Source organism: Canis lupus, chromosome 16 (assembly GCF_048164855.1).
Source record: "Canis lupus baileyi chromosome 16, mCanLup2.hap1, whole genome shotgun sequence".
NCBI lineage: Eukaryota > Metazoa > Chordata > Mammalia > Carnivora > Canidae > Canis > Canis lupus.
Window position 1 is genome coordinate 38,351,856 of NC_132853.1, and position 24,922 is coordinate 38,376,777.

The 24,922-nt window shown below is 54.4% G+C and overlaps 1 protein-coding gene across 2 annotated transcripts; it reads left to right on the top strand.

Moving 5' to 3' along the window:
• The first annotated feature begins 68 nt into the window (after positions 1-68).
• On the top strand, positions 69-24,880 carry ERBB2 (erb-b2 receptor tyrosine kinase 2). 2 transcript variants are annotated; one of them, XM_072780406.1, is made up of 27 exons: positions 69-301; positions 6,844-6,995; positions 7,843-8,056; positions 8,818-8,952; positions 9,232-9,300; positions 9,494-9,609; positions 9,738-9,879; positions 11,443-11,562; positions 11,832-11,958; positions 13,806-13,879; positions 13,967-14,057; positions 14,250-14,449; positions 14,762-14,894; positions 14,978-15,068; positions 15,895-16,055; positions 18,424-18,471; positions 20,107-20,245; positions 20,343-20,465; positions 20,800-20,898; positions 21,169-21,354; positions 21,489-21,644; positions 21,769-21,844; positions 22,158-22,304; positions 22,712-22,809; positions 23,007-23,219; positions 23,487-23,739; positions 23,863-24,880. In XM_072780406.1, exons 1-27 carry the CDS (start codon positions 229-231, stop codon positions 24,231-24,233), a joined length of 3,807 nt encoding a protein of 1,268 aa, XP_072636507.1. In that variant the 5' UTR covers positions 69-228; the 3' UTR covers positions 24,234-24,880. The 2 variants fall into 2 exon arrangements, with proteins under 2 accessions (XP_072636507.1, XP_072636508.1); XM_072780407.1 differs by having other exon boundaries at positions 23,007-23,195.
• The last annotated feature ends 42 nt before the right edge of the window (positions 24,881-24,922 follow it).

Genomic DNA, 24,922 nt, shown 5'->3' on the forward strand with positions numbered 1-24,922 from the left:
TGGAGGGGGTGGGGGGGCGAGCCGGGAGCGCGCTGCTCCCAATCACGGGAGGAGGAGGAGGTGGAGGAGGAGGGCTGCCTTGAGGAAGTCCAAGAATGAAGTTGTGGAGCTGAGAGTCCCCCTGCGTCGCGCCCGAGAGCCGAGCGGAGCCCCCACCCCCACCCCCGCCACCACCAGGCAGCCGCCGGGTCCAGCCCGAGCCATGGGGCCGGAGCCGCAGTGAGCACCATGGAGCTGGCGGCCTGGTGCCGCTGGGGGCTCCTTCTCGCCCTCCTGCCCTCCGGAGCCGCGGGCACCCAAGGTGGGTCCGGGGCGGGGAGGGCGCCGGGCGGGACGCGCCCCTGCAGCCTGGGGCCGCCGCCGAGGTCCCGGGGGCAGGCGGGGGCGGGGGGGGCCGCACGAGCCGCGGGATCGGGGGTTTCGGACGGTCCCGGCGCCGCGAGCAGCCGGCCTGGGCGGGGAGGGGGCCGGAGGGAGCGGGGGCCGCGGGCCGGGGGCGGGGGCCGGGGCCGAGGGGCGATGACGCCCGAGCGCCTCTCCGGGTCCCCGGCCAGAGGCTGGCGCTTCCCAGACTCCGCGACGGCGCTGGGAACTTGTCAGAAAAAGTTCTCTGAGATTGCTCAGAAAGTTTACCCTCAAAGGGTGCACTGCATGGGGTGTGTGTGTGTGTGTTTCCCCCCCTTTCTTGAGCCCCTTCAAACTTTCTCAAAGCCTTTCCAGTTGGCAGCCTCCGCCTCCAGACTGGACTGGGCTGGATTCCTCGGGGGTCCCTTCGGCTGCCCCTCCCCCTGCGCCCCCCCTCGCTCTCCCTCCCCGCAGCCGATAGGGTTTAGTTCCTCCAGCTTCAGGCAGGATCGGGGTGTGGGGGTGGGGGGGGAAGCAACCTGTCCGGCCAGAGCCAGGCAGGAGAGGGTGGCCGGTCGGACTGCAGAGTTGCCTCATGCTGGAGCCTGGGGTGGGGGGAGGGGGAGACGTTTGTTTTGAGCAAGTCTCTTTAGGGCCAGCTCAGGGACTGTGTGCTTTGTGACTTTTGTTGGAGAGCATGGGCCACGGAGGGGTGGTGCTGGGTGTTCTGGTCTGGGACATAGAGTGGGAAACCAGCGTGGGGGTGTCCTGAGCAGTTGTGGGGAAATGGGGGTGGGGAAGAAAAGCTAAAGAAATAAGACCAGATGCGGATAAGCAGAGGGCTGGGTTGTCCTACCTTTTCTGTCAGGTGGTGTGTGGGGAAGGGGGTTGGTGGGGGCAGTGGGGGTTTGCCCCGTTTGCCCATCTAGCTGCACTAACAACGAAAGCAAACGTCTGCTGGAAATCCACTCTGCACCAGGCATGGTGCGTGGTGGTTTGCATGCATTCCCTCTTTTGAACCCTCAGACCAGCCCTACAAGAGAAGTCCTACTGGCATTCCCATTTCCAGGTGAAAACCTAGGCTTAAAGAGGTTAAATAGCATCAAGGAAGTAGGGGATGCAAGACTGGACCCCTGCCGGTGTGCAACCCCCTCCCCCCAAACCATACATTTGCATCACTGTATCGATCTACCTTGAACAGTGGTCAACACTGTTCTCCCTGCATCACTGGGTTGTGGGGAAGACAATATGAGCGCGTTCTGGGAGTAGTGGGTGGTCTCCATTGGTCAGGGAGTTTGGAGAAAGGGTGGGTGTCCTCTTGTCTGTGGGTTGCCAGAGGGCGCCTCTGTCTGAGCTTCCCTGTGCTGTCTGAGGGGCGTCTACGCCAGGGTGTTCCTGAGTTGTGTGGTCTGTGTGTTTGTGTGTCTGGGCTTTGTGTTGCCAAACAGCAGTCTCCCTGTTGGCCTCGAGACTTAGCTGAACTCTGCCCTCTCAAGGAACTCCCTCAAGGTGCTGGGCCAGATCTGCTGTAAACAGCAGGAGGTGGCCTCACCCCTTCTCTCTGTGGAAGGAGGCTCCACTTTCCTGGGAGTCCGTCCTTCTCCTTGTTTCCCAGGCGGGTGTCTTCAGCCTTGACCTTCTGCTGAGGTGGGTGAGGCCAGGCTGCGACATCAGAATGAGCTGCTGCCTCCCTCACCTGGGCCTGCGCGAGCAGGTGGGGGTGGCTTGGGTTGCTGCAGGGCTGGGACCTCAGGGGTCATTTCTCCCACTGACAACTGGGGCCTCCTCAGGTCTACCTCACCCCTCCATCTGCACTGCTGGGTGCAAAGACAGATGTTGGGCGTGTCTGGCAGAAAATGGTTGCAATGGCAGCACCCCGCCCAGCTGTCTCTAGCACCCCCATTGTATCCCAGGGCTGAAGGCTAGGGCAGGAATTTGGGGGAAGGGGGAGATGGAGAAGGCACAGAGGATCAGGGTTTTGCTAGGATGCATTCTGAAAGATTTTTTTATTTGAGGGAAGAGGGGGAGGGAGAAAGGATGTGGGAGGTTGGGGAGAGGGAGAGAGAGAATCTTAAGCAGACTCTCCGCTGAGCGCCAAACCCCATGTGGGGGCTCAATCTCAGGATCATGACCTGAGCCGAATTCAGGACTCAGATGCTTCACCGACAGAGCCACCTGAGCTGCCCAGGCACCCCTAGGATCTGTTCTTAGAGGTCAAAGTTTTGTCAAGTGTTAACAAACACATACTTCTTATCTTGCAGAGCTCATATTTTAATTCCCAAACGATTCTTCCAACAACTTCCTTTTTACTATACTTGGGGAAAGGAACTTCATTTTAATATTCAAGTTAAAAAAAGAAAACCCAACTGAAAAGCTAGGATGAAATGCAAAAAGAGAAAATAAGTACATCACGTTCCAAATACGAAGGCACCTTGTATTTTCTCTTGGTTTGGAATTACCCATACTCCTGCTATATGAACTTCTCTTGCCTTAACTTAAAAAAAAAAAGTGCAACATGCTTTCTATGTGCCAGGTTCTTTTCCATGGATGGTTTCATTTCATCTCTGCAATAATCCAGTGAAGTAGGTACACACAGTTCAAAGAAGCGAAGTGACTTCTCCAAGGCTTCGTAGTGACCCAAATATGTATGTCTAGACCCAGTAATAATGTCTAATGAAGAGGCATTAAGAGTTAGTCAAAGTCTTATCCTATTCGACAGGAATGGGGTGAGCAAAGCCTCCGGGGCAGCCGAGTAAGTAGACTGGGGTAGAGGTGCTACTCTGTTATTCAGGTGAGTGACCTTCTTTATCTAGGCTATGGAATGGGGAGTGATCTGGGGCCCACTGAGGGCCTCTCCTTCCCTGTCCAGCCCATGCCTGAGTTCCTCTTGCACCCTCCAGGCAAGGCAAGGGATTGAAGACAGGGATAGGGCGGATGCAGGAGGACAATGCAGGGGGGCAATGCAGGGGGGCGTGCAGGGCTGTGGGTGAGAGAGACAGCTAGAGTGGAAACATGAGGAAGCAATAGGGGGCTGGGGTGGGGCGCTGGAGTAGGGCCCAGGTACTTGTGCCTGCCCCTGGGTACTGAAATGCTCTGGAGAGATCCCCCACCCTGCCTCTGCCTGTGGTGGTAACACCTCCATCTCTTGCTGGGCCACCTTCCCCACCCCTGGGAAGGGAGCCCATGTAGGACGAGGGGTGTGTGCTCTCCAGGAGTAGAATTATTATAGCCAATGTTTGTTTGCCTCAGCTCTGTTTACAAAGCCTTGTCGTGTTTACACACTGCTTTTTGATTCATTCTCTCATTTAACTCTCATTTAACTTCTCTGCAGAGAGTAAGAGTTCTTATTGTTTTATTATTCCCATCCTCACAGTCAAGTTCAGGTCACTAAATATTCATTAAGTGCCTACAAAGTCCTAGGTGCTGCTGGGCATAAAGATGAATGTGATATGGCTTCTGTCCCAGAGGTCCAAGGTCGTGCTCAAGGTCACACTTGAGCAGCCCAGCTAGGGTTCTGGTTTAAGACCTGGAGCCCAGTCCCTGGTCTGATACTGGCCTTGATATACCAGGTGTGTGGGGTGGGGAGTTCTGGGCATCACTAGAATGGGCATGGGCTCTTACCCTATGGATCTGGGGGAGGTGACTTTGGGGGTGCAGGTCATGTTCATCAAAACCAAAAGAACTATCTCCTGCTAGTGAGCAAGAGAAGCATGTGGGGATGAAATCTAGTGGGGAGGAAAGAACCCTCTTGAGAACACCCCCAGAACTGGGACTGAACACTGACTCTGAAGAACGCTGAACAGTCTTTGAGCAGAGGAATGGACACCATGACTTCAATTATCCTTTTTGGTTGGGAAGTTCTTCTTATTGATTCCATCTATCCATCCATCCATCCATCCATCCATCCATCCATCCAACTCTTACTTAGTATTGGGCTGGTCTCATAGTACTGTGCCAGAGAGCTGGAGGTTGGGCCTCCCAAAGGCCAGGTGTCCCGGATACACGAGCCCCCCCATGTAGAACTGGACTTCCTGCCCTCTTCCCCCCACTGAAATCCATGGGGGCTGGGTGGATATGGGGATTGTGATGAGGACTGGGGAGGAGGAGGTTAGTGAGGAGATGGGGTAGTAGGTGGGAGGGGCCCAGCTTCGTGGTGAAGGGGACATGGTGAAGGGGACATGGTGAAGGGGACATGGTGAAGGGGACGGAGGTGGAGGTAGGGGAGGTGTCAAGAGGCCTTTATTGGCTTCATGTCAGCTTGCTGGGGGAATTTGCCCGCCAGCCTCCAGCTCCCTGGGAGAGTAGATACCAATTTTACCACCTGTTGCAAACACTTAAAGAATCTTAGACTCAAATCAGCCACAAACAAACTCGCTGGTGGGGTGGGGCTGCCACTCTATCTGGTCCTCAGCTCAGCCCGGCCACCCTGACCTGCCCAGAGCTTGCAGTGTTTATCAGTGGCATCACTAGAGTTGGTGTGTATTTATTTCCCTTTGCACCAGGCGTGGGGGGAATCTGTATGTGTCCAGTTGAGAATGTAGGATCTAAAGTTGAACTCAAGTTCAAATCCTGCCTCCTCCATGGCTCACAAGCTTTATGGGCTCGGGAGAATAAGCCCTGTGGGCCTCAGCTTCCTATCTTTGCAAGATAGAGGGTTGTAGTCCCAACCTCTGGAGGGTGTTATGAGGCTCCACCCAGAGTGCCTGGCTGTGAGCACACAGTAGGTGCTCAGTTAATGTGGCTGCTCTTGGTGTTTCCATTGTTGATGTTTTTGCCATTGCCTGGTTGCCACAGCTGGTGTCCCTTAGAGGTGGCAGTAGGCCACAGGGGGTGGAGACAGCCTCTGCCCCAGCTCTGCTTGTCCCTGTCCCAGGCTTGGGCCAGAGCTTTGGGGTCTGGGCCTAAAGACAGCTGTGCCTACAAAGCAGCTGAGGCTGCCGAGGCCGCAGGAGGTCCTAGCAGCGGGCGTTATTTTGGGCCTGGCCTGCCACCCCCAGCTCCTGTTTCTCTTGGGAGTCTGGGGGGGAGGGACCCTTGAGTGCTATTTCTGGGCCCTCCCCTTCCTCCTTCTTCGCTTCCTTCCCTGTCTCTCCAAAGGGGTGGGAAAAGAGACCACTCTGGCTTTCACTGGGAGGCTGCCAGCACATGGCTCATTGGTCCTGGCAGGAACCCCAGGGGCTGGCCCTCCCAGCCTTTCCCCAGCTTTCTGGAGGCAGAGCGTACCTCTTATCCCCCCCACCCAGGATTTGACTTCAGACCTTGGAGTCAGCCACTCCTGTCCCCCTGAATCTTAGCACGTAGGCTCTGGGAGGTGGGGTGGCGGCCCAAAGGAAATAGGGGCGACTCAGGCACCTGTGAGCCTGTGTCTCTGGGGGTGCCCTCTGCCCCCCCCACTGCACCCCCCCCCCGGCACACCCTCCTGGGCAAGACGCGCCAGGTGATTCATCTTCTCACCAGAGCAGAAAAACGAGTTCAACTGGGCACTTTAATCTCCCCCCTACTGGCAGGCATGGTGCCAGCCGTTGTCCACAGCAGCCCCTCACCAGGGGTAGCTTACCCCGTCAATATCCCTGGGCTTAGTAGGCCCCTCTGGTCTCAGGGACACCCCGCTGAGGTCCAGGTGGGCTGGGGAAGCAGTTCATCTTGATGCCCCTTGGCCAATGGTTGGCACCCGGCACGTACACAGGGCTGAGGTAGTGCCCTTGTGGCAGGAGTTTCGTGGCAGAGATTCCACCAGCTGGTTCTGGAGTCTTGCCCTGAGGAGGTGGCAAGGGTGAAGCACCAGCACAGGAGCCATCAGAGTAGTCATCACTCTGGCCTAGGGTCTGTAGCCTGGGTCCGGATGCCCATTGTTGGGGTCTGATGCTCCTTTTTTCTGCCTGGGGGAATTCCAGAGGTCCCTGCAGTGACCAGGCCCCTAGTGGTCCTCATGCCCCAGCTATGACTCTAGCTGACCCTCCTTCCCTACTTTCTGGGTGGCATTGTGGGAGTGGATATCCCTTGCCAAGAGGTTGGCACGTGGGTGGTATTGGAATGGGGTGGAGAGAATGCCCTGAGTTTGTTTGCTCGGGAGAGGGGCAGGGGGTATCCAGAAGATTCATGATTCATCATGGCCTCTCTCGGGGGATTTTTATCCCTTGGCCATGAGTCGTTCCTTTGGGACAAAGAGAGGCTTTCTTTGCCAGCCAATAGCCTGGGATCGGGTGGGCAAGCTCCCCAGGGGTGGCACAACAGGGTCCCCTCTGGATGCTCAGGATGAGCCAAGTTCGAAGGAGCCTCTCCTTGGATTTCCCTCCTCTTCCCAAACTTGCACACTTTCTTTTGCTGTTGTGCCTTCTGTAAGTGCAGGGGACATGGGGAGAGGGGTCCTTCACTTGTGCTTTCTCACCGTCCGAGACGTCTGAGACGGCATGACTCTAGGGAGTGAGTGGAGAGCAGGAGTCAGGTTGGAGAAGCTCACCGGCCAGTGCCCTCTGACCCACGTCTCCCTCCTACCAGTGTGCACCGGCACAGACATGAAGCTCCGGCTCCCGGCCAGTCCCGAGACCCACCTGGATATGCTCCGCCACCTGTACCAGGGCTGTCAAGTGGTACAGGGGAACCTGGAGCTCACTTACCTGCCTGCCAATGCCAGCCTGTCCTTCCTGCAGGTGAGGCTCATGGGTGACCCAGCCAGGCCCTGCCTCCAGCTGCGCTGAGCCCTATGCTTATACATGGGTGGTAAAAGAGGGTGCTGTTTCCTCACTTGCTGTGGTTCCTCAACTCCGAAGTCCTTTCTGATGTCTGCTCCCTGTCTGTTCTACTGCAAGACCAGTTGACTCCCTCCCTATAATGTGGCGGCCCACAGACATCCCTGGGTGGAATGCACCTATTCCTTTGCTAACTCTTTTCGCTCTCTTGCCAGCATGATCCCCTCTCGCTGTCCCTTCCTGCTGGCAGTGGTGAACGGGCAGCTGGGAGTTGTGAGTTCTAGGTCCAGTTCTGCTACTGACAACCACGTGAATGTGGTCTCAGCCCTTGGTTCCCCTGTCTGTGTTTGGAAGCAACAAGCACACTTTGACTCCCCTCTGGGAAAATATCAAATAGGGAATATCTGTGAAAGGGTCAGGAGCAGGGGAGAGAGTGGGTACCAGCCTGCTGGATGGTGTCCACCCTGCTCTGGGGTGGAGCCACGTGCATGATGCCTGATGCCTGGTCAAGTCACGGCCGTGCTCTCATGTGGGTCTCTCCTTTTATGGACGAGGGAGCTGAGATGCAGCCAGGGTGGGGCACTTGCTTATGGTTCACAAAGTGCTCCCCCCACCAGTTATCTGTCTTGATCATAGAGGAATCTGGTTTGGGAAGGTGGAGATCTCTTCTTGATGTGTGAGAAAGCTGGACTTCTCAGGGCATGGGGGTTTTGCCCAAGATCCCCAAGCACTTGGTGACTCTGAGGGGGATGGGAGTGGTCCAGGGCCCAGGCCTGCCTCAACCCCACCTGACCCTGTTCCCTCCCAGGATATCCAGGAGGTGCAGGGCTATGTGCTCATTGCTCACAGCCAAGTGAGGCAGATCCCACTGCAGAGGCTACGAATTGTGCGAGGCACCCAGCTCTTTGAGGACAACTACGCCCTGGCCGTGCTGGACAATGGAGACCCGCTGGAGGGTGGCATCCCTGCACCAGGGGCGGCCCCAGGAGGGCTGCGGGAGCTGCAGCTTCGAAGCCTCACAGGTGGTCATCACTCACCGAAACCTTCTCCTTGTTCTTGGGAGCTGATCAGGGCCACCGCTAGCCATGGGAGGCTTTGTGTGAATTAGAACTGGCATCCATTCAGGATGGATGCAGGTGGAGCTAGGAAAGATTAGAACAAGATTTCCCTTCTTCCCAGGAAGTCACGGCTTGCACGAGCCTGCAGAGTTTGATGAGGATACAGGCTGGGGTTTATCCACTTCTTGGCTGGCAACACATGTTCAGTGAACAACCTGTACAACTGTATGTGGCAGGCCTGCAGCTGACAGTAGCCCAGACTCCGTGGCCAGTTACTTCGCATGCATGAGCCTATCTTGGTCATGCCATTATCTTGCAAGGAAGCACCAACGTTAGCCGCTTCTTACAGATGAGAAAACCGTAAACGGTTTACAGAGGCTGAGTGACTTGCTCACAGTTACATAGCTAGTTAGTGGTGAGGCTGGTTTTCAGACTCCAGAGTCTCTTTTAACCGCTAAGCAGTATGTACAGAATGAAGAGGTGGGAGGGTGGCACGGACCTCTGGACCTGGTCATGGACAACTCACCCCTCCCTGGATCTCAGATTGTTCATGTGTGTGCAGGAGTGGTGGGGGGGTGGGGGTGGGGGGTGGGGTGCTGATAGAGCGAGGAGATGCTGGTGTCTTCTCTAATCTCCGGGGAAAACTGAGAAGTCAGGAGGGCCCTATGGGAGGGCAGAAGGTGACAGGCGGGAAAGGAAGACCCTGATTATTGCCCACCCCACAGAGATCCTGAAGGGAGGGGTCTTGATTCAGCGGAGCCCGCAGCTCTGCCACCAGGACACGATTTTATGGAAGGACGTCTTCCATAAGAACAACCAGCTGGCCCTCACGCTGATAGACACCAACCGCTCTCGGGCCTGTAAGCCATGCTCCTCCCTGCCTGCTGCCTCCTCTCTTTCTTGAGACCCTGCACTCCTGGCTCACTCCCCACCCCCCACCCCCACCCCTGCTCTATCACTACCCATTTCCTCTTCCTGTCCCATTCCTCCTGCCCTCTCTCTGGGTCTCTTCATCTCTGGTCCTGTGTCCTGCCTCCCTCTGCCTCTAGATTGTGCCTAGGGCCCCTGTTTCCCACCGAGCCTCCCCCTCATTGTGCATTCTGTCTCTTGGTCTCTGGTCTCTCTGTTTCTCTCCCCAGGCCCACCCTGTTCTCCAGCTTGTAAAGACGCCCACTGCTGGGGGGCCAGCTCCGGGGACTGTCAGAGCTGTGAGTCCTAGGGAGGCCCAGAATGTGGGGGGCAGAGGGCTGAGTGGAGTAAAGGAGACATGGGGCGGGGGCGGGTGTGACCAGGCCTCAGTGTCTTCCTTGGGGCCGGAAGTCACAGAAAGTGATGCCGCTGGTGAGGGCCTGGTGCCTGGGCTACTACTGCCCAGCCCTCATCCTGCCCTTTGTCTCACAGTGACGCGGACTGTCTGTGCGGGGGGCTGTGCCCGCTGCAAGGGCCCACAACCCACCGACTGCTGCCACGAGCAGTGTGCTGCTGGCTGCACGGGCCCCAAGCACTCTGACTGCCTGGTATGTCCCCACGGGGTGGGCGCAAGAGGAGGGCCATCCCACCTGCTACTGCCCTGTTGCCCCTGGCACACCAGGGAAGAACGGCCCAGGGACCACCAGCTTCCTGTCCTGCCCCCTTCTCCCCCCAGGCCTGCCTTCACTTCAACCACAGTGGCATCTGTGAGCTGCACTGCCCAGCCCTGGTCACCTACAACACGGACACCTTCGAATCCATGCCCAACCCTGAGGGCCGATATACCTTCGGGGCCAGCTGTGTGACCTCCTGTCCCTGTGAGTGCCAGAGGGAAATGTAGTTCTAATCATTTTGCTGGAGTGGTGGTGGCGGGTTGGTTTATGTCGGTGGGAGCTTAAGTGAGCGTTGTCTGCCTCTTGCCCCGGAGAGCTGGTCGTGGCACTTCCTGGGGGGCTGCCTCATCCTTTCAACAGCTGTGGAGCAGGTGGCCGCGAGGAGCAGCGGCTAAGAGCCCAGGCTCAGGAGCCAGGCTGCCTGGGTTTGAAACCCAGCTCGCCCATTTTCTAGTCCTGTGACCTGCTTACTGTACCTTAAGTTTTTCATCTGTAAAATGGGAGCAAAGACAGCCCTGACATCATAAGGTGGCTATAAAACGTTTGAATGACTTATTTTGAAGATTTATTTTTGTGTTTTGAGAGAGAGAGAGAGACAGCAAGGGGAGGGGCAGAGGGAGAGAATCCTTTTTTTTTTGAGTAAAGGGACACAAGTTTATTAAGTAAAGATACAGAGAAAGCTCTCAGAAGTGAGAAGGGTCTTAACAGGGTTACCCAGAGGAAGAGAGGAGAATCTTAAGCAGACTACCTGCTGTGTGTGGAGCTCGATGTAGGCTGATCTCACGACCTGAGCAGAAATCAAGAGTCGGATGCTTCACCAACTGAGCCACCCAGGCGCCCCTGAATGAATTAATATTTGTAAAGCTCTTATGACGGTGCTTGGCACATACTAAGCACTAGATTGATCAGAGTTTTATTTACCAACTCCCCTACTTATTGATGTACATTTAGGGACTGACTTTGGACCTGGGGCCCCTTTCTTCCTGTCATGTGCGACAGGACTGGGTTCTCGGGTCCTGATGGAACCCTCCCCATGGCACATCAGAGTTCAAACTGTAGAGCCAAAAACAAACAAACAAACAAACAAACAAACTGTAGAGCCAGACTGTGCTCAAATCCTGGCTTCTCCACCCAACAGCACAATGACCCTGAGTAATTTACATAAAACTGCTTTGATTCCGGGATGCCTGGATGGCTCAGTGGTTGAGCGTCTGTCTTTGGCTCAGGATGTGATCCTGGAGACCCAGGATCGAGTCCCACATCGGGCTCCCTGAGTGGAGCCTGCCTCCCCCTCTGCCTGTGTCTCTGCCTCTCTCTCTCTCTCTCTCTCTCTCTCTCTCTATGTGTCTCTCATGAATAAATAAATACAATCTTAAAAAAAAAAAAGTGCTTTGATTCCCTCTTGGCAAAATGAGAATCTTAACTGCCCATTACATAGGGTTGTTGTGAGGCGTAAATGAATGTCAAGTGCACAGACTTGTCATAAGGGCATTTCAGGATTGAAATGGGCAATTTCAATCAGGGCAAAACCATTCTGTGGTAATAAAGTTCAGAATTGTGGTTGTCCCCAGGGGTGGGGGGGGGGGACTGGAAGGGGACACAAAAGAAATTTCTGGGGCAATGGCAGTGTTCTGTGTCTCAGTTGGGGTAGCATATAATGTTGGGGTAGGTTGATAATGTTGTACCCTGTGGGCCTGGTCACATTGGTGATGGTGGGGCGCACGTGCAGGGCCAGGGCACATGGACACATGGTCTTCATCTCCTCAGACAACTACCTGTCTACGGATGTGGGATCCTGCACCCTGGTCTGTCCCCTGAACAACCAAGAGGTGACGGCTGAGGATGGGACACAGCGGTGCGAGAAATGCAGCAAGCCCTGTGCCCGAGGTAACTGTTGGCCATGCCCTGAGCTGGGCTGCACGCCCAGCTTGGCCTAGCTCCCTGTCCTGTCCTTCTTCAGACCCGCCTGGGACCCAGTCTTTTTCCACTGTCTCTAGCTTGGCCCTCCCTGGATCAGTCCCACACTTTCCCCCATGTCTCCTGTAATTGTGTGAGGGGACATGTGGCCCCAGGAGGGGATGGAGCCCTGAAGTTGGAGGTCCTGGTGCTCCATGTGGGGGCTGAGACAGCCCCTTCACACCTGCCCCTCCCCGCAGTGTGCTACGGTCTGGGCATGGAGCACCTGCGGGAGGTGAGAGCGGTCACCAGTGCGAACATCCAGGAGTTTGCCGGCTGCAAGAAGATCTTTGGAAGCCTGGCATTTTTGCCAGAGAGCTTTGAGGGGTAAGGAAATGCGGAGTTAAGGATGGGCATAGTGATCTGAGCAGCGTCAGGGCAGTCACTGAATCCTGAGCGCCTAGAAGTGCCAGCGTCTCTGGAGGATGATGGGAAACAGAGGTGGGAGGCCAGAAATGCAAAAGAAGCAGGTGGGAGACCAGAGGGTTCAGGGACTGGGCGGTTGTTTTCATAAATCACATGTTGGCCACGAATGTATGTTTTTTTTTTTTAATTTTTATTTATTTATGATAGTCACACACACAGAGAGAGAGAGAGAGAGAGAGAGAGAGAGGCAGAGACATAAGCAGAGGGAGAAGCAGGCTCCATGCACCGGGAGCCCAACATGGGATTCGATCCTGGGTCTCCAGGATCGCGCCCTGGGCCAAAGGCAGGCGCCAAACCGCTGCGCCACCCAGGGATCCCCTGAATGTATGTTTTTATGGGAGTCAAAACATCCAGATAAAGCAAAATTCTCCTTGAGTTCATAGTGGCTTTATTCACAATATTCCCCAGCTAGGAATAATGCCAATATATATCAGCAGGTGAACGAGTAAATAGATGATGGTATATCTCCCCGATGGAATTCCCAGGGATAAAAAGAAACAAACAGCTCACTAATAGATACAGCATGAATGAGCCTCAAGAATATCCCCACGTTCAGTGAAATAAGCCAGGCAAGAGAGTCCACACGGTACGAGTCCCTCTACATGAGGCTCTGGAATAGGCAAAAACCAATCTGTGGTAATAGAGTTCAGAACCGTGGTTGTCCCCAGGGGTGGGGGGACTGGAATGGGACACGAAAGAAATTTCTGGGGTGATGGCAGTGTTCTGTGTCTCAGCTGGGGTAGCAGATACATGAGTGAATGCATTTGTCACAACTCCTCAGACTGTACATTAAAAGTGCATTTTGTTGTATGTGAATTATACTTCAATAAAAGTATGTGTTAAAAAAAGAGAAAATTTCCTTTAACGTTTCCTGTAGTTCTCTTCCCCTTTCCAGAGGGAACCCGTGCTAAGAGCTTGTGTGGGTTCTCCTAGACCATTTGTACATACGTGGACACAACGCTGAGAAACCTGGCCGTAGTAATTTTGTTGAGGAGATTGACCTGAAGTGGGAGCTTAAGTGAGCGTTGTCTGCCTCTTGCCCCGGAGAGCTGGTCGTGGCGCTTCCTGGGGGGCTGCCTCGTCCTTTCAACAGCTGTGGAGCAGGTGGCCGCGAGGAGCAGCGGCCAAGAGCCCAGGCTCAGGAGCCAGGCTGCCTGGGTTTGAAACCCAGCTCGCCCATTTTCTAGTCCTGTGACCTGCTTACTGTACCTTAAGTTTTTCATCTGTAAAATGGGGGCAAAGACGGCCCCGACCTCATAAGGTGGCTAGAACACTTGAATGAGTTAATAATATTCATACGCTCTTGGAACAGTGCCTGGCAGATACTAATTGCTCTTTTTTTTTTGTTTTTAAGTGCTCTTAAATGTTTTTGTCTACAGTCAAGATACATGGGGATTATATTTAACAGGTCTCCTATTTACTGATGACTATTTAGGTAGTTTTCAATTTTTGCTCTTACAAACATTTCTGTGCTGTACATCTCTGGGAACAGGAGCCAAAGTTTCTCTAGGCCACATTCCTAGAAGTAGGATTTCTAGATCAAAGGATATAAATATTGTTTTGACAGATCCTGCCAAACTAGGGCCTGGGCTTTGAAACTCAGGATGAAAACAGCCAGGCTTGATGGGCAAAGGGTTTAAGTGAAGTCATTAATAGAGGCGGGTAGGGGAAGGTGGCTGGGCCAGCTCTGGGGGTCGTGCCCACCTGCTTCTCGGCCCTGCTGATTCCTCTCCTAATCCTCCTCCTAGGGACCCAGCCTCCAACACTGCCCCCCTACAGCCTGAGCAGCTCAGAGTGTTTGAGGCTCTGGAGGAGATCACAGGTGGGCTTTGCCTCTCTGCATCCTGCTCTGATGAGGTTGGGGTCCTTATCCTGTCCCCACACCCCTAGCTTCACCCTGTGCCTGCAGGTTACCTGTACATCTCAGCGTGGCCAGACAGCCTGCCTAACCTCAGTGTCTTCCAGAACCTGCGAGTAATCCGGGGACGAGTTCTGCATGAGTGAGCACGGGGAAGGGGGGGGCCCGAGGAACTTCCCAGGCTTTGGGTGTGGTGGGCACTCCTGCTCCCTGGGGACTCCAGCAGTAATGTATCCGTGGGAGTTTGCAGAGTGTACGGGGGATGGGAGGGAGGTGAGGGCGGCCCTTGCCCATGGGAGCGGCTCGATGGTGCAGCCAAACACTCCTCCCACAGTGGTGCCTACTCGCTGACCCTGCAAGGGCTGGGCATCAGCTGGCTGGGGCTGCGCTCGCTGCGGGAACTGGGCAGTGGGCTGGCCCTCATCCACCGCAACGCCCGCCTTTGCTTCGTGCACACGGTGCCCTGGGACCAGCTCTTCCGGAACCCCCACCAGGCCCTGCTCCATAGTGCCAACCGGCCAGAGGAGGAGTGCGGTAAGACAGGGAGCCCAGCACCACACGCTCCCCGTCTGCCGGCACCCAGGAGTGCCCAGGGTCCCTAGCAGCAGCGATCTTGACACCGCTCTGGCTGGCTTGGCCTCTTGGCATGGCTTCCAGCTGGGTCCTGCCACAGTGCCTTGGCGTCCCTGCCTTTCCCCTCTCCTCTCTGCTGTTTTATCCCTGCGTTGCCCAGCAGGTATCCCCACCACTCTGGGCCACAGCCACCCCCACAGCCTCCTCCCCTGGGTCACTTGGACCCGGAACCTCCCTTGAGTGTCCCCTCTGACCCCTTCCTCCTCACTGCAGTGGGCGAGGGCCTGGCCTGCTACCCGCTGTGCGCCCATGGGCACTGCTGGGGTCCAGGGCCCACCCAGTGCGTCAACTGCAGCCAATTCCTTCGGGGCCAGGAGTGCGTGGAGGAATGCCGAGTACTGCAGGGGTATGCGGGGCGGAGCAGGGGGGCGGCCAGGGAGAGGGCACAGGGGCTCCTTCCAGACCCTCATCAGCCATTCCCTCTGGCAGGCTGCCCCGAGAGTATGTGAAGGACAGGTACTGTCTGCCGTGCCACTCAGAGTGTCAGCCCCAGAATGGCTCAGTGACCTGCTTCGGATCGGTGAGTTGCTGGTTGGGTCAAGCTGGGTGGACAGAAGCAAGGCCGAGAATATTCCAGGGGAGGGCTCTGAGTTCAGACCTGGACGGCAGGAGAGTGTGAAAGCGGGAGGATAGATGAAGGCTGGGGTCTGCAAGAGTTGTGTGATAGACCCTGTGACCCTTTGGACTACGCAAAGGTCCTGGGGAGGCCTGTGTTCTTGGCTGTGACTGTGCCAAGACGGTTAGACCAATGGGTTTAGGCATCAGGGTATCTGGATTCGAATCCAAGTCCTGCTTCCAACCTTGGTTTGCTCATTTGTAAAATGAATATTATATTACTTACCTCATTGGAATGTATTAAGAATGAACTTCAAATGGGGTTTGGAACAATGCCCAAGCACAAGAGACTTGCTACTGGGTACCTGGGTGCCTCAATCGTTTGGGCGTCTGCCTTTGGCTCAGGTCATGATCTCAGGGTCCTGGGATCGAGCCCCACATTGTGCTCTGCAGGGAGTCTGCTTCTTCCTCTCCCTCTGCCCCTCCTGCCACTGCTGGTATTCTCTCTCTCTCTCAAATAAATAAAAAAAATTTTTTTTAAAGAAAAATCTACATTTTGGTTACTATTACTACTTGTTGTTATATCTTAAGTAATACACTCCCCTGCTAGGCTTCCAGTTCACCTGAAGCCCCTCACCTGGGGCGGCAGACCCAGTAGGTCTGGGCTGTCCCAGCAGCAGGATGAACATGCTGTTGAGTGGCCATGGGAACACGAAGGGGACACATGAGCCAGATCCTGCTACCCTGGGGGTGTTGGTCTAGCGCCCTACAAACCCTTCCTCCCCTCTCAGGAGGCTGACCAGTGTGTGGCCTGCGCCCACTACAAGGACCCTCCCTTCTGTGTGGCTCGCTGCCCCAGTGGTGTGAAACCTGACCTGTCCTTCATGCCCATCTGGAAGTTCGCAGATGAGGAGGGCACTTGCCAGCCGTGCCCCATCAACTGCACCCACTCGTGAGTCCGAGGGCCTTTTCTGTGGGAGGGAGAGCTTTGTCGCAGGACCCTTTCTGGGGCTTTTATTATAAAAAGGGGATAACTCTGCCTTTGCTTATCCTAAGATAAGGATTTAGGTTTTTTTTTTTTATTTTATTTTCTGATCCTAAAAGTAACACATGTGGTTAAAATTTTTTTAATGAAAACATGAAATATAAATGCCGTTAGTAGTTCTAGCCCCACTTAATAATTTGTAATATTTTCTTCCAGATATTACCTGTGCACATGCTAACATGTAATTATTATTGTAACATGTAAAATGGTTTAAATATATATAATTACTCTTAGTTGTTTTTATCTGTGCACATTCTAACATATATATATATATTTTTTAACTAAAATGGGATCATAGACTATTTATTGTTTGCAAAGTGCTTTTTTATTCATTTAACAGAATCTTGCAACATTTTTCCATGTCCTAACATGGTGATCTACTATATTCTTTTTATTATTATTATTTTTAATTTAGTTGTCTTTAATTACACGTGAGACACATGAATACAACCTTAGGATGAACATTTTCAGCAGTATAAAAGTATAAATATTGCAAAACAAATGTGCCCTTTTGTTTCACCTCCCCAGGGAGAACTATCAGATTCACTCTGGTATTTGCATCCTTCCAGGCTTTTTCCACACATTTACATAAACACATATTACATTTATATTAGGTCGAGTACTGTAAGATTGCTGTTTTTGTAGGTCAAAAATGGTTGAGAAACAGCAATTTTGTTTAGTTCACCTCATGGTTTTTTTTCATGTATTTTTTTATTGGAGTTCAATTTGCCAACATATAGTATAACACCCAGTGCACATCTCACCAAGTGCCCCCCTCAGTGCCCATCACCCAGTCACCCCAACCCCATCCCCACCTCCCCTTCCACTACCTCTTGTTCGTTTCCCAGAGTTTGGAGTTTCTCATGTTCTGTCTCCCTCTCTGATATTTCCCACTCATTTTCTCTCCTTTCCCCTATAATCCCTTTCACTATTTTTTATATTCCCTGAATGAATGAGACCATATAATGTTTGTCCTTCTCCGACTCACTTATTTCACTCAGCATAATACCCTCCAGGTCCATCCACGTTGAAGCAAATGGTGGGTATTCGTTGTTTCTAATGGCTGAGGAATATTGCATTGCATACATAGACCACATCTCCTTTATCCAGTCATCTTTTGATGGACACCTTCCAAACTGTGGCTTCCACAGTTTGGCTATTGTGGACATTGCTGCTTTAAACATTGGGGTGCAGGTGTCTCAGCCTTTAACTGCATCTGTATCTTTGTGGTAAATCCCCAAGTTCACCTCATATGTAGTCAGACTTGTGTCTATGCATTCTTTAATGTAAATGGAATCATACTCTACATATTGTTCTGCACTTTGCTTCCCACCCCCCACTTTATGTATCTTGGGGTCCTTTCTTGGGAATGCACATGAATCTACCTCCTAATTTTTTTTAACTACTCAATCTGCAGCACAGATGTGGTATTATTAAACCATGTCCCTGTTTGAGGGATATCTTCTTCCTTCATTTCTTCCTTTTGTTTCTTTCTTTCCTTTTTTCCTTCCTTTTTTCCTTCCTTTTTTCCTTCCTTCCTTCCTTCCTTCCTTCCTTCCTTCCTTCCTTCCTTCCTTTCTTCTTCTTCTTCTTCTTCTTCTTCTTCTTCTTCTTCTTCTTCTTCTCTTTCTTTCTTTCTTTCTTTCTTTCTTTCTTTCTTTCTTTCTTTCTTTCTTTCTTTCTTTCTCTTTCTTTCTTTCTTTCTTTCTTTCTTTCTTTTTCTTTCCCCTTCCTCCCTCCCTTCCTCCCTTCCTTCCTTCCTTCCTTCCTTCCTTCCTTCCTTCCTCTCTCTTTCTATTGTGGCTTTTTGCACTTGAGCTCACCCTGTACAAGTGAGTATCTGTACATGCTCCCTGGTGTACAGATGTTGGCACTTTGCACTTTTAGGGTATATCCTGAGAGGTGGAACTGCTGGGTCACAGACATGATTTACTAGGTATTGCCAAACTGTCCTCTGCAGAAGCTGAGCCAGTTTACTACCCTGGCAATCTTTTACAGAGGAAGTGGCCATGCTTTTGGATATGATGTTCCTTTTGGAGGCCCCCAAGTCCTACCTACCACAGGGAGGTGGAGGGGAGTGGGAAATGCGAGTTCAAGGCTGGAGAAGGAATCCCCATGTGGGGTGGTAGAAATAGCACTGGTGGCCTGGAATCCAGTTTCTGCCTTTGTCAAATGGGGTGATAACCCAGCCACACCCACCCCGAGATGCTTGTGAGGCTAGAGTGAGCCCAGGAGGTGGTTCCCAGTCTCACTGACTGGACTCTCTTTCCTGCAGCTGTGCGGACCTGGACGAGAAGGGCTGTCCCGCCGAGCAGAGAGCCAGGTCAGCCCAATTCCTGGGACATACGCTATGCTGCCCCACTGTCTCCTACTAGTCCCTGCGTGGTCACTGCTGTGGGATGGGCTGGACGATGGTCTCCTGACATGACATATCTCCCTGCCCAGCCTAGTCTTCCACTATTGATTCACCTTTCAATTTCCTTCAACTAGTGGATGGAGGACCTCCTTAGGATGCTTAGGGGGTGGGGAACAGGAAAAGATGGTGAAGAAGACTCCCCAGTGCCTCCCCACCCTTGAGTAGCTAGATGTCTCATAAGGGACACAGATAACATTCAATCCCCTGGGACAAAAGGTAGATTGAGAAGAGAGGGCAGCACTGAAGTGGAGTGAATGATGAAGTTTTAAGTGGGTGGTGGGAAGCTTCAAGGAAGAGGTGGCATTTGAGCCAGGCCTTGAAACGGGCAGGTAGGTCACTTGCATTAGGGAGAAAGCAACCAGGTGGCAATATGGGGGATGGATCAGGAAAATCTAGGATGTTTTTGTTCGATGGTTCTGGCGTGGTGGGCCACTGAGGGAGCACAGAGAAGGGAGCAAGGGGGTGAAGTCTTGAGTCAGGTTAGGGCATAGGCCCTCCCTCGCCACTGGGCCGCAGGGTTAGACTTGCTTTCTGGGCAGTAGGGAACTTTGGGAAAGACTCTGGGGGAAAAAAGAGATTGGAGTATGTCCTAGGCAATTGTCTGTCCATGAAACAAGCATTCATGAGAGATCTGTGATGGGCCAGGCTTTGACCAAGCAAGGACGGAGATGTTGGGTCAACACACAGGAGCTTCATCTATCCCAGGATGAGCTGAGTCTTGAATGATGACCCCATGGAGAAATGGCAATCCAGGCAGAAGTAGCAGAATGCACCAAGGCTGGGAGGTGTGGAAAATCATGACCCATGGGTGAAAAATTTGGCTCAAACATCAGGGGGCACATTCTTGGGCCCCAACCTACTTAACAGTCAGAGTTGCCAGGAGTGGGGCTCCAGACCCGTGTACATTAACCAGCTCCCTGGTGATTTTTGTCAGGAAGTTTCAGAGTCCTGGGCTAGAGCCATGGGCAGGCACGTAGGTGGTTGGAGCCAAGGGAGGTTTTTGAGTAAGGAAGAGAGGATGGAGCTTAGGGGTTAACCCTTCCAACTTCCCCTCTTTAAAAAAAAAAAAAAAAAAGATTTTTATTTGAGAGAGAGAGAAGGAGCAAGGGAGGGGCAGAGGGGCAAGCAGATTCCCTGCTGAGCTTGGAGCAGGACAGGGGGCTCCATCCCAGGACCCTGAGATCATGACCCAGGCGCCTCCCCCAACCCAGCCCCGCCAACTTCTTTCTAAACACCAGTGACCTGTGGGGCATCTGGGTGGCTCAGTCAGTTAAGCATCTGCCTTCGCCTTGGATAGTGATCCCTGGATCTTGAGATCAAGCCCCTCGTGGGGCTCCCTGCTCAGCGGGGAATCTGCTTCTCCCTTTCCCTCTGCCTCTCCCCGCTGCTCATTGTCTCTGTGTCTCATATGAGTAAATAAAAATTAAAAATAAAATAAAATTACAAAACATCAGGGACCTGCCTATCCATCCATGGGGCCCCTCCATCCCTTCATGGCCCAGCCTGGTCCCCCCACTCCCTAATCCTGGCTCCCACCCCCAGCCCTGTGACATCCATCATTGCCGCTGTGGTGGGCATTCTGCTGGCTGTGGTCGTGGGGCTGGTCCTCGGCATCCTGATCAAGCGAAGGCGGCAGAAGATCCGGAAGTACACTATGCGGAGGCTGCTGCAGGAAACCGAGGTGAGGCCGTCCGAGGGCCTCCCTGTTGGCCTGGGGTGGGGTGTGGGGGGGTGCCTGTGGCCCAGCCTGTTACTGAGGCACCACCCCATCACCACAGCTGGTGGAGCCGCTGACGCCTAGTGGAGCGATGCCCAACCAGGCTCAGATGCGGATCCTGAAAGAGACAGAGCTGAGGAAGGTGAAGGTGCTTGGATCCGGAGCTTTTGGCACAGTCTACAAGGTTAGGTGTGGGGCCAAAGATCCGGGGTGGGCGGTCCCAGAGGATGCATGGGGTGTGGCCAAGCCTTCTGCGGGGAGGGCAGCCTGGAACGGGGGTGGGGGTAGTACTGTTGGGGTGGGGGGGGGTAGTGCTGTTGGGTTCTGGTCAGTTTGGTAGGAGAGTGGAACCAGAGGAAAGGGAGTGGAGAGCACCGCTCCCTAGTGAGGCCAGTGCTAAATAGTGGGGTTGCCCCCAAGGTGGGGAGGGCATTCAAAGCACAAGTAAGGACCTCCTAGATGACTACAGGTTGGATCTGGTGTCCCCTCTTCCTGCTCATGGCCTCTTCTCTGCCCAGGGCATCTGGATCCCTGATGGGGAAAATGTGAAAATCCCAGTGGCCATCAAAGTGTTGAGGGAAAACACATCTCCCAAAGCCAACAAAGAAATCTTGGACGTAAGCCCCTCCACTGTCTCCAGCTTGGAGTATGGGAGGGACCTCTGGGCTACAGGTCTGGGCTCTGGTCTCTCTCTTCACTGGGGTTTGGGAGACACTTGGTGATTCCCCAAGCCTCAACTCTTAAGCTTCTACCTGTGGGCCATGGTTCTGGTTTGTGACTGATGGGGCTGGATTGAGTGAGGGTCCCTAGTGGCGCCTCAGCCCTCAGGATGGGTGTGTGGTGGTTCTGGTTCCCCACACCCTCTCAGTGCCTACCCTTGCCTCCAGGAAGCATATGTGATGGCTGGAGTGGGCTCCCCGTATGTGTCCCGCCTCCTGGGCATCTGCCTGACATCCACGGTGCAGCTGGTGACACAGCTTATGCCCTACGGCTGCCTCTTAGACCATGTCCGAGAACACCGTGGGCGCCTGGGCTCCCAGGACTTGCTGAACTGGTGTGTGCAGATTGCCAAGGTATGCGCTTCGGGGGCCTGGGGTCTGCAGGTGTCCTTGGGGGCAAGCTGCTGTCTCCACATGGGGCTAGGCTGGGGAGGTTTCCTGGGGGAATGTGGCCAGACTGAGGTCCACATCGATGTCTCTGATCCCAGGGGATGAGCTACTTGGAGGATGTCCGGCTGGTGCACAGGGACCTGGCTGCCCGGAATGTGCTGGTCAAGAGTCCCAACCATGTCAAGATTACAGATTTCGGGCTGGCTCGGTTGCTGGACATCGACGAGACAGAGTACCATGCGGATGGGGGCAAGGTTAGAGGAGGGAGCAGAGTGAGGCAAGGTGGGATGGGGTCGGGTCTGGCCCCTGGGAGAGCTCTAACTAGGGGCAACCATCTCCCCACCACACTGAGTTTGAGGAATTCTTTGCTCTCCCCAGGTGCCCATCAAGTGGATGGCGCTGGAGTCCATTCTCCGCCGGCGGTTCACCCACCAGAGTGATGTGTGGAGCTATGGTGTGTGGCAGGGGGATTGGGAGGAGGGGTGGACACAGAGCCATGGCCTTGGGAGGCATGTTGGTGGAAGGAAGAGAGCAGGAGTGGGAGAATGAATGGAGAGATCTTAGCATGAATGTGGGAGGGAAGGAAGGGGCTCCCAGGGTCCATGCACTTCCCTGGGACTATGGAAAGGCTGGGTAGTAGCTCCTGCCCTGTGACATCACACCCCTCCCTTCCCTCGTGGTGCCAGGCCCTTGGGCAGAGACTCTAGGGCTCAGTGCACTAAAGCGCCCTCTTGTCCCCCAACCTCTTAACCTCATCTCTGCCCCAGGTGTGACTGTGTGGGAACTGATGACTTTTGGGGCCAAACCTTATGATGGGATCCCAGCCCGGGAGATCCCTGACCTGCTGGAGAAGGGGGAACGGCTGCCCCAGCCCCCCATCTGCACCATTGATGTCTACATGATCATGGTCAAGTGTGCGTGGCTGAGCTGTGTCGGTTGCCTGGAGGAGGGATGGGAGGTTCTGGGTGGTGGGGCCTCTAAGGGGTGTGGGAGGGGACCAAGAGCAGGATGTATGTGGGCCCAGGGTCCCTGCTATGGTTAAAGGAGCCTTGGAAGGGTTTTGCTTCCCTTTTACTGTACCAGGCCAGAGGAGCTCCAGAAGACCAGCTAGGAAAAGACTTCTATGCAAAATAAAAAGGGGAAACTAGTAATGATTCTCAAAGGATCTAGCTCAGGACCTGAATCTGATACCTCTTCTCTACCAGCAAGGGCTTGGACTCTAATAACGGGGGTTGTCTAGACCAGACTGGAAAGGGAAGGAGTGGGGCTGCCTGTGGGCTGCAGCCAGAACTGACATACTGGGATTCCCTCCTGCCCCCAGGCTGGATGATAGACTCTGAATGCCGACCCCGGTTCCGGGAGTTGGTGGCCGAATTCTCACGTATGGCCAGGGACCCCCAGCGCTTTGTGGTCATTCAGGTACGGGGCCTTCCCTGCCCCATCCCTGCCCGTGACTAGAGAGCATCCTCCCATAGAGGGTGTGGAGGGAGAGGACTCAGGTCCCAGGCCTCCCAGCCCAGACCTTGGGCTCCCATCCCTTGTCCTCCCTGAACGTTCCTTGGGAGGCTGTGCACTGGGTAGGGGCGAGGCTGTCACACTGTCTCCCTCGTCCCCAGAATGAAGACTTGGGCCCCGCCAGCCCCTTGGACAGCACCTTCTACCGTTCACTACTGGAAGATGATGACATGGGGGACCTGGTGGATGCTGAGGAGTACCTGGTACCCCAGCAGGGTTTCTTCTGCCCAGAACCTACCCCAGGGGCTGGGGGCACTGCCCACCGACGGCACCGCAGCTCATCCACCAGGGTCAGTGTCCTCTGTCACACTGAGGTGGGTGGATGTGGTTACCTGCCCCAGGGACTAGGGTCCTTCTCCTGTGTCATCCCTCCCTCAGCAATCACCTCTCATGGCTCATGGAGACCCCTTTATCCCTGAGGACTCCTACTGCATTCTCACCCTTGACCTCTTTCCACGGTGACTGTGTCAAATCCCAATGATGACCTGTTTATCTCCTCTGAGTCTTTATCCCATGGGAGAGCCCATGGAGTCTATCCCAGATCCAGGAGAGACCCCATCACAACCTTTTCTCATCTCCAGAGTGGCGGTGGTGAGCTGACTCTAGGACTGGAGCCCTCCGAGGAGGAGCCCCCCAAGTCTCCACTGGCACCCTCAGAGGGCGCTGGCTCTGACGTGTTTGATGGTGACTTGGGAATGGGGGCAGCCAAGGGGCTGCAGAGCCTTCCCTCACAGGACCCCAGCCCTCTCCAGCGGTACAGTGAGGACCCTACGGTACCCTTGCCCCCTGAGACTGATGGCTACGTCGCCCCCCTGACCTGCAGCCCCCAGCCTGGTATGGAATTCAGGCCCATGCTGAAAGATTGGGAGGGTGGGGAGTTGGGCGTGTGGGGGCAGTGACAGTAGTTGGGACACATGGATTCATTCCCCTAACAAGCCCCTCTTCTTGCCCTTTCAGAATATGTGAACCAGCCAGAAGTTTGGCCGCAGCCCCCCTCGCCCCTAGAAGGCCCTCTGCCTCCTTCCCGACCGGCTGGTGCCACTCTGGAAAGGCCCAAGACTCTGTCCCCCAAGACTCTCTCCCCTGGCAAGAATGGGGTTGTCAAAGACGTTTTTGCCTTTGGGAGTGCTGTGGAGAATCCGGAGTACCTGGCACCCCGGGGCAGAGCTGCCCCTCAGCCCCACCCTCCTCCAGCCTTCAGCCCAGCCTTTGACAACCTGTATTACTGGGACCAGGATCCATCAGAGCGGGGCTCTCCACCCAGCACCTTTGAAGGGACCCCTACAGCAGAGAACCCGGAGTACCTGGGGCTGGACGTGCCAGTGTGAGCCCAGAGGCCAAGTCGGCCGAGGCCCTGCTGAACCTCCGGGGAGTGGGGAAGGCCTGACTACTGGCCTGTATCCGGATGAGGCAGGAAATGGGTCCTTGGCCCACATCCAGGGGATCCTGCCACACCGGAACCTACCTTCCCCCTCCAAAATCCAGGTGGCCGAGAGGGGCCCAGCCTGGTTGGTAGAAGGGACAGCACTGGGGAGTCTTGACTGACTTTGGAGCCCTGCCCCAGCCAACTCCAGGGTTCCACGGATGCCACCGCCAGTCTCCTCACCTGCGGGAGCAGCTGTACCTGGTTTTCTTATTCCAGATCTATGACACGGAAGGACTTAGAGGAGCTGGGCCCTGGGGGGAGGAAGCTCCAAGGGAGTGAGTGCCTTAGAACAAGATCACCCATTCAGAGACTGTCCCTGAGGCCCCGAGACCTAGCTCTGCACCCAGGAAGACGGGAGCAGCAAAGCTACCCAGATCCAGCCCTTGTACAGAGTGCTTTTCTGGTTTTGTTTTTACTTTTTTTTTTTAAGATGAAATAAGGATTCGGGGAGAGTGGGTACTGTGGAGGGGGGTGGGCTCCCGGTGTTGGGGGAAGAGTGTCCTTTCTACACACCCACTTTCTCCATTTGCAAATATATTTTGGAAAACAGCTGGGTACCAGCCTAAGTCTGGGGTGGCTCTGTGCCAACCT

Excerpts from the sequence above, each read along its gene's own strand:
- ERBB2 (XM_072780406.1), top strand. The coding sequence starts at position 229 with ATGGAGCTGGCGGCCTGGTGCCGCTGGGGGCTCCTTCTCGCCCTCCTG. Across the intron at positions 302-6,843 it reads CGGAGCCGCGGGCACCCAAG|TGTGCACCGGCACAGACATG; the intron begins GTGGGTCCGGGG and ends CCCTCCTACCAG. Across the intron at positions 22,305-22,711 it reads CTACATGATCATGGTCAAGT|GCTGGATGATAGACTCTGAA; the intron begins GTGCGTGGCTGA and ends TCCTGCCCCCAG.